General features: G+C 39.3%; 1 protein-coding gene across 15 annotated transcripts in view; it reads left to right on the top strand.

Moving 5' to 3' along the window:
* Positions 1 to 11,956, top strand: part of LOC140481473 (disks large homolog 2-like) — a 956,164-nt gene extending 944,208 nt beyond the window's left edge. For 14 of the 15 annotated variants that reach the window (XM_072577706.1, XM_072577705.1, XM_072577700.1 and 11 more), the window contains one exon: positions 7,370 to 11,956. In XM_072577706.1, the coding sequence (XP_072433807.1) occupies positions 7,370 to 7,476 (107 nt within the window). In that variant the 3' untranslated portion in view covers positions 7,477 to 11,956. The remainder of the gene's footprint in view (positions 1 to 7,369) is intronic. The other variant, XM_072577704.1, reaches the window with a different exon arrangement.
* The last annotated feature ends 3,111 nt before the right edge of the window (positions 11,957 to 15,067 follow it).

The raw sequence follows: 15,067 nt of genomic DNA, 5'->3' as shown, positions 1-15,067 counted from the left end.
TGATTCTGATGCACCTCCCAATTATTTATATAACAGTTCAGCACTTCAATGCCACTGTTTTAAGCTCACCAACACTTTCATTGCAATGCTGTTGCCAGGCCACTTTGCATGAAGGGACAAGCATCCATCTCACATACTAGAGTGCATCCCTTAGCTTGCTTTTTCAGCAATCAATCAGTTTACACCTCCTTGGATTTCTTACTATCTCTGCCTTGCCTTGCATTTTTGCACATTTCTAAATCATTCAGAACTTACAGCCTCACAGTACTTCTGTCTGTCTTGTTTTTTTTCATGAAGACACAAAATCGGGCAGTCTGCAGTGTTTGAGAGGAGTGATCAGTAAAGGGGTGGACATGTCACTGTACTGCACTGTGCTACATCATTGTCACAACTACAACATGTGCCAGCAGTTTATGTGGCAAACACATTGACTGTGCTTCAATGAAATGGCTTGTTCAAAGTCTAAGGAGAGTAGTCATCAGTCAGGTCAAGGGAACTGTTGTCACTCAGGGTCTAGGGGCACCATCAGTCAAGGGCATCAGTCTGAAATCAGTCCATCGACTTGGAACAGTAGGTCAGCCACTTGAAGGGGTTCAGGATTAGGGTTAGCATATTCTTACAGTCTAGGGAGTGAACCTCAGTCAGTTGTGCAAGTCCAGTGCCACCAGTCAGGAGATTAGTGATAAGTCAGTTGGCAATCTGCATCTATATCAGTCAGAGAGTCTGGGTTGTTGTTTCAAATAAGTTGAGTTGGACCATGGCTAGTCCTGGGGAAATGTTCACTGAAAGTCAGGGGGATTTATCAAAGCAGTGCTATGGTAGGGAAGTTGGTAATGTTAATTGTGGGGTGTGGAGGCAGCATGTTAATAATAGAGGGAATAATAATTATGAATGGGGGGGATCTCAACAAATGAGAGTGGGAGATGATTGACCATAGGGTACTATAAGAGGGAGGTCATTGATAGTAACCACCACTTTGGCTTAACTGGGAAGGGGATAATGCATAGCAATGTTTGGCATAACTAAGCTTTAAGCCTGAGGCTAAGGGATGAAAAGCTAAATAAAAGAGTTGGATGTAAATTGGGGAAGATCAGACCAAATGGGGTTGACAGGAAGTGCAAAGCAACAAGGAGACATTTAGGTTGTCTGGGTGGATTCATCTTGATTGACAAGCTGAACGTGCAACTCATTGCATAAATTTGTGTAATTTTCTATCTTCATCTAGAATGCAAAAGCACAATGAAAATAAAAAGTGGCTGCCAGCATACCTAGAGAGAATGCCGGTAGAGTAAGATTCTTTTATCTCAGAGGAAAATACTTGTGAGCGATGTAAAACCCTTCAAGGGGCAATTAGTCAGATGCACACATAATGCAGGTTGAAGACATTTGCAATTCTTTTGTACAGAATTTTGGATGTGAACCATATTAACATTGACCAAGTATATTGATGACAAAACCTGACCATAACCAATTTCCTGATGAAGGGTTTTTGCCCAAAACATCGATTCTCCTGCTCCTCAGATGCTGCCTGACAGGCAGTGCTTTTCCAGCACCACACTCTCGACTCTGATCACTAACAACTGCAATCCTCACTTTCCCCATAAACAATTTTGACCATGTCATTGAACATTACAAATTAGTCCCAGTAAGCAGAAGTAATGTGAAGTGAGCTGTAAAGTTTCCCCTTAGTTACACAATTCACAATCACCTCCAAGATGTCATAGCCTATACAAGGTCCAACAGCTCCTCACCTCACATTTTGAAGTACAGAATGTCCACATGATTTATCTTATTTGCAATGCTGCCTTTCCTGGTTAATCTGGAGAATGGAGATGGAGGGAAAACTTCTCATTCCTCCTACCATTCCTAAACCTCCAACTGACTTGAGCAGGATATTTATGAACAAGGTTTATAATGTAAAGGATCAATGTGCAGATATCCCATTGCCCTTCTTGTCGAATGTTTCATGTCCCAATGTTTGGAAGATGCTGTTGAAATGTAACTTGCAGGCAGTTACTGCTGAATGACCACATTACTGAGCAGCTGATTTAATTCCGATATTGTCCACGTGGCTCATTTGTCTATTCCTGGTGGATGCAAGCAGAGAAGTTTTTGTTACTATTTCTACTGCACTTTAAGTGCTCATAGTAACGTTTTGAGGAGCACATATGCCTAGAAGTCAAGGACTAGCAATAACCTCCAGTAGATGTGCAGCAGCCTCCTAATACAAAATTTCCAATACAAAACATGCCTTCACGATGCTGAGAAAGTATAGGGGACTCACAGTCATTTGTCTCCGTGAAATGGCATGCTGATGAGAAAAGAAGCATTGATGCTATATAACTCTGTATAGAGGTAGAGTTCAGAAATCCATATGAAAACTTGTCAGATGGAATATATTGTGGGGCAATGTAAGGTTGTGCATTTTGGCAGGAAGCATAGAGGAGTTGAATATTATTTAAATGAAGAAAAGACAGCAGAAAGTTACAGAATTGAGGGATTTGGGAGTCTTCATCCATGAATGGCAAAAAGTTAGCATCCATGTTCCGCAGACAATAGGGAAGGCAAATGCAATGTTAGCTATTATTTCAAAGGAAATGGAGTATAAAAGTAAGGAAGTTTTGCTAAAACTATACAAGGCACTAATCAGACTATAGTTGGAATATCATGACAGTTATGGGTTCCTTATCTAAATAAATATATACTGTCATAGAAGACAGCCCAAAGAAGGTTCACAAGAATGATACCAGGTATAGAAGGACTGTCTTAGAAAGAGAGATTGATTTGATTGGGCCTATAATCACTGGAATATAGAAGAATGAAAGGTCACTGAAACATACAGGAATTTTAGGAAACTTGACAGGATAGATGGGGTCAAGCATTTGAGACAGACATGAGAAGGAATTTCTTCTCTCAGACAGTGATGTCTCGGTGGAAGTTTTGACCACAGAGTGCTGTTCAGGCTGGATCATTGAGTATATTCAAGGCTGAGTTGAATCCATAAAGGAAATCAAGTGTTATAAGGAAAAAGTAGAAGGTTGAATTTGTGGATTATCGGATGAGCCATAATCTTATTGAACGATGAAGCGGACTCGATGGGCTAAATGGTCTATGTCTGCTCCTATGTCTTATAATACCCAGCATACATATAATGCAACACTTTCTCCCACTGGAGACAATAAGGGCCATACGATGTCTCCTGCACAGTTTTCATGTCAGATCTAAGGGTTCATTCAATACAGTACAGCCAGAGACTCCAAACAATCATTGGATGGTTTGCCCTGGAGGATCCAATGAGGTGTCAATAGATAATCTTTGATTGCTGCAGTATTGTATCAAATAGGAAAATGAGGACATTCATGAGAAGGAACATCACATTCACCATCCTATGTCACAGCCACTTCAATAAAGACCTTGCCTCATCATAAGGTCAGAAGTGGGAAGGTTGGCCAATGATTGCACAACATTCAGCATCATTCACAACTCCTCAGAAACTAAAGCAGTCCGTATTCAAATGCAAGACCTGGACACGTCTTGGGCTGACAAGTGACAAGCAGCATTTGCAACAAACAAATAACCATCTCCAATAAGAGATAACTTAACCACCTACCTTTGATATTCATTGGTGTTACCGCCACTGAATTCCCCACTATCAAGTCCTGAGGATTACTGTTGACCAAAAACTCAACTGGACTCACCATATACATTCACTGGCTACAAGAGCAGATCAGACGCTAGAAAGGCAAGGCAGCATCTGAGGAGCATTAGAATCGACGTTTCAGGAATGAGGCTGGTGTGCCAAGCGTGCTGAGGTAAAAGGTAGGGGGGAGGGAATTTGGGGGAGAGGCGCTGGGAATATGATAGATGGAAGGAGGTGAGGGTGATAGGCCGGAGAGGGGGTGGGGGCGGATAGGTCAGAAAGAAGATTGCCGGTCAAGAGGGCGGTGCTGAATCCAGGGGTTGGGACTGAGATAAGGTGGGGAGAGGGGAAATGAGGAAGCTGGAGAAATCTACATTCATCCCGTGTGGTTGGAGCGTTCCTAAGCGGAAGATGAGGCACTCTTCTTCCAGGCATCGTGTGGCCAGGTCTGGAGATGGAGGAGGCCAAGGACCTATATGTCCTTGGCGGAGTGGGAGGGGGAGTTGAAGTGTTCAGCCACGGGGCGGTTGGGTTGGTTGGTGCGGGTGTCCCAGAGGTGTTCCCTGAAACATTCCGCAAGTAGGCGGCCTGTCTCCCCAATGTAGAGGATACCACATCGGGTGCAACGGATACAATAAATGATGTGTGTGGAGGTGCAGGTGAATTTGCGACGGATATGGAAGGATCCATTGGGGCCTTGGAAGGAGGTGAGGGGGGAGGTGTGGGCGCAAGTTTTGCACTTCCTGCGGTTGCATGGGAAGGTGCCGGGAGTGGAGGTTGGGTTGGGGGGGAGTGTGGACCTGACGAGGGAGTCGCGGAGGGAGTGGTCTCTCCGGAACGCTGATAGGGGTGGGGAGGGAAATATATCCCTGGTGGTGGGGTCTGTTTGGAAGTGGTGGAAATGACGGAGGATGATACGATGTATTGGGAGGTTGGTGGGGTAGAAGGTGAGGACCAGTGGGGTTCTGTCCTGGTGGCGATTGGAGGGGCGGGGTTCAAGGGCAGAAGTGAGCGAAGTGGATGAGATGCAGTGGAGAGCATTGTCGACCACCTTTGGGGGGAAATTGCGGTCTTTGAAGAAGGAGGCCATCTGGGTTGTTCAGTAGTGGAATTGGTCTTTCTGGGAGCAGATGCGGCGGAGGCGAAGGAATTGGGAATATAGGATGGCGTTTTTACAGGGGGCAGGGTGGGAGGAGGTGTAATCTAGGTAGCTGTGGGAGTCGGTCGGTTTATAGTAAATGTCCGTGTTGAGTCGGTCGCTCGAGATAGAAATGGAGAGGTATAGGAAGGGAAGGGAGGAATCTGAGACGGTCCAGGTAAATTTGAGGTCGGGGTGGAAGGTGTTAGTAAAGTGGATGAACTGTTCAACCTCCTCGTGGGAGCACGAGGTAGCGCCAATACAATCATCGATGTAGTGGAGGAAAAGGTGGGGGGTGGTGCCGTGTAGCTGCGGAAGATGGACTTTTCCACATGCAACCCAAGAAGTGCAAAACTTGTGCCCACACCTCCCCCCTCACCTCCCTCCAAGGCCCCAATGGATCCTTCCATATCCGTCACAAATTCGCCTGCACCTCCACACACATCATTTACTGTATCCGCTGCACCTGATGTGGTCTCCTCTACATTGGGGAGACAGGCCGCCTACTTGCGGAACGTTTCAGGGAACACTTCTGGGACACCCACACCAACCAACACAACCGCCCCGTGGCTGAACACTTTTAAACTCCCCCTCCCACTCCGCCAAGGACATGTAGGTTCTTGGCCTCCTCCATCACCAGACCCTGGCCACACGACGCCTGGAGGAAGAGCGCCTCATCTTCCGCTTAGGAACCCTCCAACCACACGGGATGAATATAGATTTCTCCAGCTTCCTCATTTCCCCTCTCCCCACCTTATCTCAGTCCCAACCCCCAGATTCAGCACCGCCCTCTTGACCTGCAATCTTCTTCTTGATCTTTCTGCCCCCACCCCCTCTCCGGCCTATCACCCTCACCCTCACCTCCTTCTCACGCAGTTTTGAACCAGTCCACATTTAAGCTTTAAATATGATGCCAGCAGTGGGAAACCTAGAAAGTCCCGGCAGCAGCGAGCACTTCCACCGCTGCTAAACAGATAGTGTGGGAAAGCTTGCTCGAGATCAAGGTAAGAAACTCTTCATGAAATTCCTTGAAACTGAAACTCAGCAAATTCTTGGGAAAATTCAGCTGGCAGTTCTTTAAATACTGCTGAGCAATTGTGCCAGGTTTTGCCTATATTCTTTATATTGCAACTATATTCATCATCACATAATTGTATGAAGATCTAGTATTCTTAACAATTAAGACTTGAAATTTGTTTCCATTTAAAACATCTCTGATGTAAGTAGGTGAGTTGCTTGGTACTTTTGCAAATACTGTTGAAAGAATTTGGAAAAAATTTTAACAGACAAGCAAAGTTCTTTTGGCCCAGAAATCCCTGCTGTAAATACACACAGATTTGCTGCAACGTGACATATTACAAATAAGTAAATTAATTGCAATAAGTAAATAATAAATAAAAACTGGTAGATCTAAAAGACTGGGAAGGGGTTCATTTGTTGCTATATAAGCCTGTGTCATTTTAATAAGACAGTCAATGGCATGGATTGCCATCTGTGCAGTGATTATCTTTGAGATAATTGAACAGCAGTCTTGCAGATTGAACCTGCTGTAACAAACAAACTTCTTTCCCAGAATGAATAATCAATACTAATGCATTAATGAAGTCACAAGGTCATGTTTCAATGTATGAGATATCATTTTTAAGGTGGAAGGTTTATTTGTCGTCTCAGGTAGACATAAATAGTACCTTTATAACATTGAAAAGAGTTCTTCCAGTATCTTGGACATGATTCATTCCTCAACTAGAAAACAGATTGTCTGGCCATTTTTCTCATTATTGTTTGTGGAGCCTTACTGCATATACATTGGTGTTCCATTTCAAACTTTGTACTAGTATAAACACTTCAAAATACTTCATCAGCTGTGCAGCACTTTGGGGTATCCTGAGGATATGAAATACATTATATGAATTATTCATAATAAATTTCAATGAACAGTTTGATGTATGTGTACTTTAAGGTAATCAAAATTAAATGACCACGGTAAATTTTAATCTGACTTGGTTCAATAGCAGCCTAATACTTAGTTGTATTTGGATTTAATTATGAAATTCCATTCACCTAAAAGGCTGTGTAATTGGAGTCAATTAAACTTTTCAAGACTGGAATTGATAGGCTTCTGCAGCAAGGATATCAAGGGATTATGGATCAAAAGGATGGCAGAGCAGTCTCAATGGTCTGAATGCCCTACTTCTGTTCTTTTGTCTTATGGTCTTAAAAGATCATCTATAGTTGAGATAAAGATCGGCAATGGTCTAATTGTGCAATGGGGTAATAACAATGACTGCAGATGCTGAAAATCAAATACTGGATTAGTGGTGCTGGAAGAGCACAGCAGTTCAGGCAGCATCCAACGAGCAGCGAAATCAACGTTTCGGGCAAAAGCCCTAACTGTGCAATGGTGCAGGTTCAACAGGTGAAATGGCTGTCTCCTTCTCCTATGGTCCTAGATCATTTCTGCTGTTCACAAATCAACAACCAAGTGTGTAAATGGAGGGAAGCTTAATGACATGAAGCAGATGCAAGAATAAATTTAAGGAAAATTACCTTAAATCACAATCAGTAATTTTTGTTTCTGTTTAAATTCACAGCAATAGTACAAGGAGAAACCTTGGAATCGATTTACAACCAATGCAAACTAGCAATTGAAGAACAGTCTGGTCCATACATTTGGGTTCCTTCAAAAGAAAAATTGTGAATCAACCATAGATGTGAGACTGATAAGAATTTCTGTTCAGATAGTGATATTTAATTTATTTTGAAGTACATTTTTCATCTGTATCCATTGCACATAATCATGAATACACTTTAAATTAGAAGCTCAGCAGGATTTTTCTGCACAGAACAGACCTATTTTCAAGGGGAGGGGGTGCCAAAACAACCAGGACAAGATTTGAAAAAGACAAAAAGGCTTTTGGGACACTGTGGAGAATCCAACAATATTTGTATATCCAAACCACTTATGCATCGAAAACAGTTCTTGAAGAAAGTGTTTTAGCCCTTATTGTAATCAAGTGAACAAAGCAGGGGCTCCTGTACTTAGTTTATTCTCTAATTGGGCAGTGCCCAGCATTACATATTCAGCCAGTTGTGTGAACTGATTCATTAGAAAGCAAAATCCTGCAGATTTTGTAACTATGCAGATAGAATTCATCACATAAATTTTATAAACAGTTTTATTTTAAGATTGAACATTATATAAAGATGAACTCACATCTATAAAATCTAAATAAGAAAGATTTTCAAGTATTTAACACATTTTAGAGTGTGTCTAATTTGACAACTGGTTAAAATCAGAATTATCTTCAATACACAATATACATTTTAATATTTATATTCAGAGGTTATTGAAATAATTTATAGTAAATGAAATATATTGCTGTAAATTGTGAGGTCTATTGGTCATGTTTTATGACAGTTCCAGTGTTGACTGGAAGTATTATTTTAAAGAAATTTAGGGAGCGGGGCAATTTGTGGCTGGTTTTCTGTGATTAGAATTTAAATGAATTGATTATCAATTGATTTGTGAATAACAGTAAATTCACTGCCATCTCCAACTGTTGCTTGTGAAAATGGACTTACTTTTCTTCTTTTATGAAAAAAGCATGCAGCCTGAAATTTTAACCTCTATCTAATTAGTCAATGTTAATTTGTGTGCTCTGCATTACGGTTTGAAGATTAATAACTGTGGCTAAGTACAATCAAATATGTCATTGTGATTTCCTACCTAGCCATAGAAATATTTTGTTCTTTTTGTTTGATCCAATTTATTATTTAGTTCTGCTCTGTGTGGCTGCTTCTACTCTAAAGCTACTATTGCAATTCTTTGAAATTTATCTAATTTGTTTTTCTTTTTTGTTTGATTGGCTGGAATTTTATCTTCTGTGTTTCTGAGCGAGTTGTACTGTACAAACTGCTATATTTAAGGTGCACTGTAAAATTATGCTTATCCTGTGCTGGTTTGATCACAGCTAAGCTAAATTTTAGTCTATTTTATAAAATTTGAAACACTCCATACCCATTATAAAAGATGTAAGCAAGTCATTTTAAGCTCTGAATAGATAGAATCATAGAATTATTACAGCACTGAAGGAGGCCAATCAGCCCATTATGCCTGTGCCAGCTATATGTAGGAGCCTCAGAAATCATTGCACTCCCCTACCTTTTCCCAAAACCCCTGAAATTGATTTCACATAATTATCCGATACCCTTTGAAAGCCATGATAATATCTGCAACTACTACATTCTCAGGCAGTGAATTCCAGATCCTAGCCATTCACTGGGGAAAAAATATTTTCTTTTGTTCACCTTTGCCATTCACCTTAGATCATTATCCTCGAGGTTACAACCCTTCTGTAAATGGAAACAGTTTCATCCTATCTCTGCTGTCCAGAACACTGTTGAACATTTCTATTAAGTTTCTCTCATCCTTCCATCTTATCAAAAGTACAGCCCCAGCATGTTCAATCTGTCCTCATAATTGAAAATCTTATGCTTGGAACCATTCTTGTAAATATTTCCAATGCATTCACATTCTTCCAAAAAATGGTGATGATAATTAGACATAATATTCTAACTGAGGCCATAGCAGTGTTTTATAATGGCTCACTATAACATTCTTGCCCATATGTCTTGTTAACTAATTTCTCTACCTCCCTACCAACTTCAATGATTTGTGAACATAAAATCTCAGGTCCATTTGCTCTCGCACCCCTTTTAGAACTGCGTCCTTTATTTTATACTGTCTTTCTTTATTTTTTTCCTGCTAAATTGAATGGAGCACTTATCTAAAGAAGAACACACTTACATTCTAGCAAAATGCTGCAAATACTAGAAACCTGAAATGAAAACTGAAAATGTTCAAATTTCTGAATTGGTCCAACAGTATCTATGTGGAGATAAGTGGATTTAATATTTCAGACAATGACCTATTGTTAAAACAATTACCTATTACTATTTTCTAAGAATATGCTCTTTTGTCTTATAATTACCATTCAGTTACACATTACTGCACAATATGTGCTTATCAATGTGCTTCTGTGATTGCGACTGGTAGAATAGTTTAGGGAGTAATGGGTATGGAGTAAACAAATTGACCCATCAGTGAAGCTTTCAATTCAATTTGACCAGCTATTTGCAGAATATTTATCAACTCTTGGTCCATGATGTTAGAATTCTCAGGAGTTAAACTTACAGTACTTGGGTATCACAGGTCTTGAATTGAAGCTCCCATGGAGTACCAAATTTCATCAATCACTGATACAAAACCAAAATACTGCAGATGCTGGAAATCTGAAATAATAAGGGAAAATGTTGGAGAAACTCAACAGGTCAGGAAGCATCTGCAAAGAAAATAATAGAAATGATAACTTTTAGTCAGTTCACCTTTCCTGTTCAAATGTAAGGTCATTGACCTGAAATATTAACTTTCTCTTTCTCCACAGATGCTTCCTGACTTGCTGGGTATTTCCAGCATTTTTTTTATTTTTTGTCAATTGCTATTGTTTCATTCCACTTCAGTCATGCATGTGAAATCAATAGTCCTGAAATCTCCAAAGCAAAAGTACATACTTAATGTGTGTGTACTTTAATTTATTTAAGAAGCTCACAAATGCACCTTTTCATGAATTTCTAAAGATTTGAAAAGTGGTTTGAATTTATAATATTAATCATAATCTAAACTTTGTATGGAATGACCAATATGCCATTGTCCCTTCATATGATATTAAGTGATTCTTTTTGTTGAACATTTGGGGTGGGGTAAGAGTCTTCTAGATCCTATATATTTTTACAGGAAGTGAAATCATCTGCCTCTACTTTTTTAAAAGCCCTAATGAAAGTACTCCAAATATTCCACTGTGTCAAAATCTGGGAACTTGAAGGGGCCAGGACCCATTGGTCTTACCATAATTGGGTGCATCAATTAACCTGAAGAATTTAAAGCTTTTGCACATTTTGTAACTATAAGCTGAAAAATAATGTAACTAGAGAGAAAGACCTTGTTTCAAAACTTGCAGATTATTCCCTGAAACTACACCACCTGCTGTAGTTGGATGAGACTGAAGAAAAAGCTCCACTGCTGGAACAAGCTCATAGTTACCAGTATAGAGGATCTTAAAATATAGATTAGTTATTTGTTGATTGTAAATAATCAATTTCTTATATTCCACTTATGTAAAGAAAAAAGAAATAAAGAATTGGACTGTACATTTATCAATAGAAATAAGTATTCATGCTTGTTAATGATTTTTTAAATTAAATTGCCCTTTATTCAGTTAGAGACACCCTTAACATATACTGCTTTTGATCAGTTTCATGTCTGTATTTCATGTTTCATGTTGGATGCACTACTTCACAATGAACCTTCAAAACCTTAATTCAATAAAGTCACTTCTCTGTATGCTATCGTGTGCACATTTTGATGGCTGTAATGTATTGTTCGTTACGTGCCTGCCTTTCCTTTTTTAGAGTGTTTTGTTAAGAGACGTTTCATTTAATAATCTAAAGCTTGCACAGATGAATCTTATTGAGCAAATGTTAAATTTTATTTGTAAACTATTCTAAAATTAACACATGGTGCTTTCTTTGAACTTGATTCCCAGCAATAATTATTTTCGGATGCAATCATTTGATTGAAGAATCAATTCCAAATCGATTGAGGATGGTGAAAGTCTAAAGATCATTCTTATTTTTACAAATGGAACCAATAAATAACATTTTAAAGTAAACTTTTTTCTGACAACAATAAATCAAGCAGAAACATATCTGATAACAATGTAAAACTGGTACATTCGAAATAATGTATTACTAGCTATCATGAATAGTCCAGCAGATTTCATACTGGAATAGAAGACCCATGCTAATTAAATCATTCTCTCTATTCAATCTTTAATTAGTATTGTATGCTATTCCAACATAAACCATGATGGGTCATTCAGTATAGCTTTAATATAGTTTGTCTCAACAAAACCTCAGTCATATGATGCAGTAATTATCCGCATGTTTAAAGCAACATTGTCTCTCGTGGTTTTTCAAAACCAGACTTTATTTTGAAATTGTAACAACTGAAAACTGTAGCTCGGCTGTCTCAAAGTTCTACAAGGATCTGTGCAATTTGTGTAAAAGCATTGGGTGTGAATGACACAATGTACTGTTTGTGGTACTATAAATAAACATGGCAGCTGAATTCTCTAGTGCCACTACCTTCATTTCTGAAGTGCATTTCAAAAATATCTTTAAGCCTTATGCCATTGAGATCTTTATAGAATACTAATCTTGATTTGTTTAGTAATGTGACCATGGAAAGGCAAACTCTGCCTTTAAACAGACAGTAATATGCCTGGGTTGATAGCAGGTCCTCCCAATCCAATGGACAGGCAGCCACACTTTAAATTCATGATTTGACTTAACATCTCACTCATGCGTTTATTGCTCCTACTGCTAACTGTAGTGCCTTTAGGTGGCTGAGCTTCCACTCAAACCAAGCAGCCACCAAGTTATGGTCTTGTGATCTAAATAGTACTCCATAGTGAGTTATCTCAACAGATCAGACTGATGGTCAGTATCTGACCTTAAATAAAACTTTGATTGGTTGGTTTCAGGCACTGATTGAATCAATGAAAGCATTAAAGAATAGTTAAAGAATTGAGATAGCACACATTTTGTAGCTAAGAAATTGCTTTTTTTCTTGTCTTTTTTGTTTAGTTTCTCAAGAGTTATCAGAGATGTCATTTTTGCCACTATACCACCTACAAGTTTCCCACCAAATGACAGTTCATCTCATTTGGAATCATATCACTGCGCCATCACTGTTCAAGAGTCAAAAACCTGGTACACGCTTCTTAAAAGCAATGTGGGTGGCCCTACATCTTGAAGACTGTAGGGTTTCAAGCAAGCAGCTTGTGGCTAAGATGATTGGTGCAGTAATTGGGAAATGGTATTTCAAGATTGCATCACTGATCTTTACCACTCAAGTGAGGTGATTGATCCTTGCGCTAAATGTAGGTCCTCCTAGCATTGTCCTTCTTGATTATTTTGGCCTTCCCACTGCCAGCATCTCCCTTCCATCTCCTCCATTAAGACCTCCAATCCACAATTGAAAACATTTGCACTTGTTTTCTCCAGTATTGTGGTATTCTTTCCTCTTCTCCAGGTCAGATTGTCTTCAGTTAAAACTCCCAGAAGTTACTCTAACCATGAAACTCATTTATTTTACGTGGTGCAGAATAGCTTTGAGCAGGGCAAGCTATCTATATGTGATGCTAATCACTTGTGACGCTGACCATTTGCAACATTAGCCCCTTGCTGATTTATCCAGCCATTGAACACACAGATCAAAAGCTGCCTTGATTGCAATTAACAGGAGCAGGTTAACTGAGCATGAGGAGCTTAGTGCCCATTTTAGCCCGCTCTACATCCCCATCCAGGACCAACCAATACTTTACATTTTCCATGGATGCAAAAACCCACAGTGAGCTGAAAGGTTTGTAGTAGCTATACTAGCTTGCTTTACCAGTATCCAAGAGATTATAAACTGTACTCGCCAGGCTACAAAAGACTAATCTACTCCATGCCAGGTTCATTGTCGACATGTCTTCAGCATGCAACATTATGCAATTCTGACACGATCTATCACATCATCTTAACACATTGCACAACATGGAAATACATAGAAGATAACAGTTGGAGCAGAAAAGCATGAGGAAAGGTAATCATTTAGGAGTTTATATTTTGCACAAGCTTGTGCAATTGAAACACAAGATATCTAGTCTTAATTCACTCCAAGTATTTGCTTAGAACCCAGAGTATTAATCCAACAGTAACCTAATAGAAATTCTGCATTTACTTCAATGCTCCAGAAATACCTGACACAGGAAACATTGTATTCACTTCAGATGTATTCCAATGAAAACATGTTAAATTACAAATGCAAATTTTAACATCTGAATTGAAGTACTTCTGAATTATACACAATTCTTCAATAAATTAAGGCAGGTAAACATTTTCATCCAATTAATTGAAGTTAACAGTAATAGAAATATAATAAGTTGTAAATTCAAACACTAAAAGGATTTCTGGGTGTGATTGATTCAGGCAACCAATTTTCTGTCTTGGGTTTTACATAATATATATATATTATAGATCAGAAAGAAAATATTGTGAAATTCCATAGGTTTTCTTATCTTAAAAAAACTGTTGTTAATTCATTTTTCAGGAAAGATTTGAAAAGCATACAAGTTAATAAAAGATAATGCTGCTCTTAGAATGAGGTGGCCCGTAATTTCCTGAGGCATATAAAGAAACCTCTGGGGCAGAATACAACCCCAGAGAACATTTAAGAAAGTTAAGGGGCATGGCACAAGTGTAAAATATACTCACTCATCAGTACCTAGCTCAAGGGATTTTAATTCCCAAGTTCCTCTTAAATTTAATTGGAGGGTCTCTCACTGATTCACATTAGAAAAAGAAAGATCACCTAACTACTGGGTTCTATTTCCAGCAGGTTTTCAGAGGGCTACTCAAAGCAAGAATAGACCTTCCGAAAAAATATAGCATTCACTTTATTTGTATTACCATAATTTAGCACTGTAAAGTGTATCTCCCAGGTTTACTGATGCCTCCTTGTAGACCTGATGAAAGACAGGAGTGTGAGGAGGGAGATTCTCCTTCCTCAAATGGCAGGAAGAAATGGATGTTCACCAGCCCTGAATGGGGGTGCCTGAAATCATCAGCTCAGAAATATTAACCTTAGGAGTGGAATATGAGAAACATTTTATTGGCCTGAGAAAAACAGCGAGGGTGAATTTATCTGTCTTTTGATCTCACTAAGATCTGGATCAGTCTCTCCAGTTCTTCCTCACCACTTTGAACAATTCACTTCCCTTAGCATATAGAATCATAAAATTGCCCAAGTCTGCACCAGCTATTTCACTTCTTTTGCCTGAAATCTGTTAAAATCATGAGGGGCATGGTTAGGATAAATAGACAAGGTCTTTTCCTGGGGTGGGCGAGTCCAAAACTAGAGGGCATAGGTTTAGGGTGAGAGGTGAAAGATATAAAAGGGACTTAAGGGGCAACTTTTTCACGCAGATGGTGGTGCAGGTATGGAATGAGCTGCCAGAGGAAGTGGTGGAGGCTGGTACAATTATACCATTCAAAATGCTATATGAATAGGAAGGGTTTAGAGGGATATGGGCCAAGTACTGGCAAATGGGACTAGATTAGGTTAGGATATCTGGTCAGCATGGACAAGTTGGACCAAAAGGTCTGTTTTCGTGTTGTACATCTCT

The sequence above is a fragment of the Chiloscyllium punctatum genome, chromosome 9 (assembly GCF_047496795.1).
Source record: "Chiloscyllium punctatum isolate Juve2018m chromosome 9, sChiPun1.3, whole genome shotgun sequence".
NCBI classification, from domain to species: domain Eukaryota; kingdom Metazoa; phylum Chordata; class Chondrichthyes; order Orectolobiformes; family Hemiscylliidae; genus Chiloscyllium; species Chiloscyllium punctatum.
This window is presented reverse-complemented; position numbering and strand designations above follow the sequence as displayed.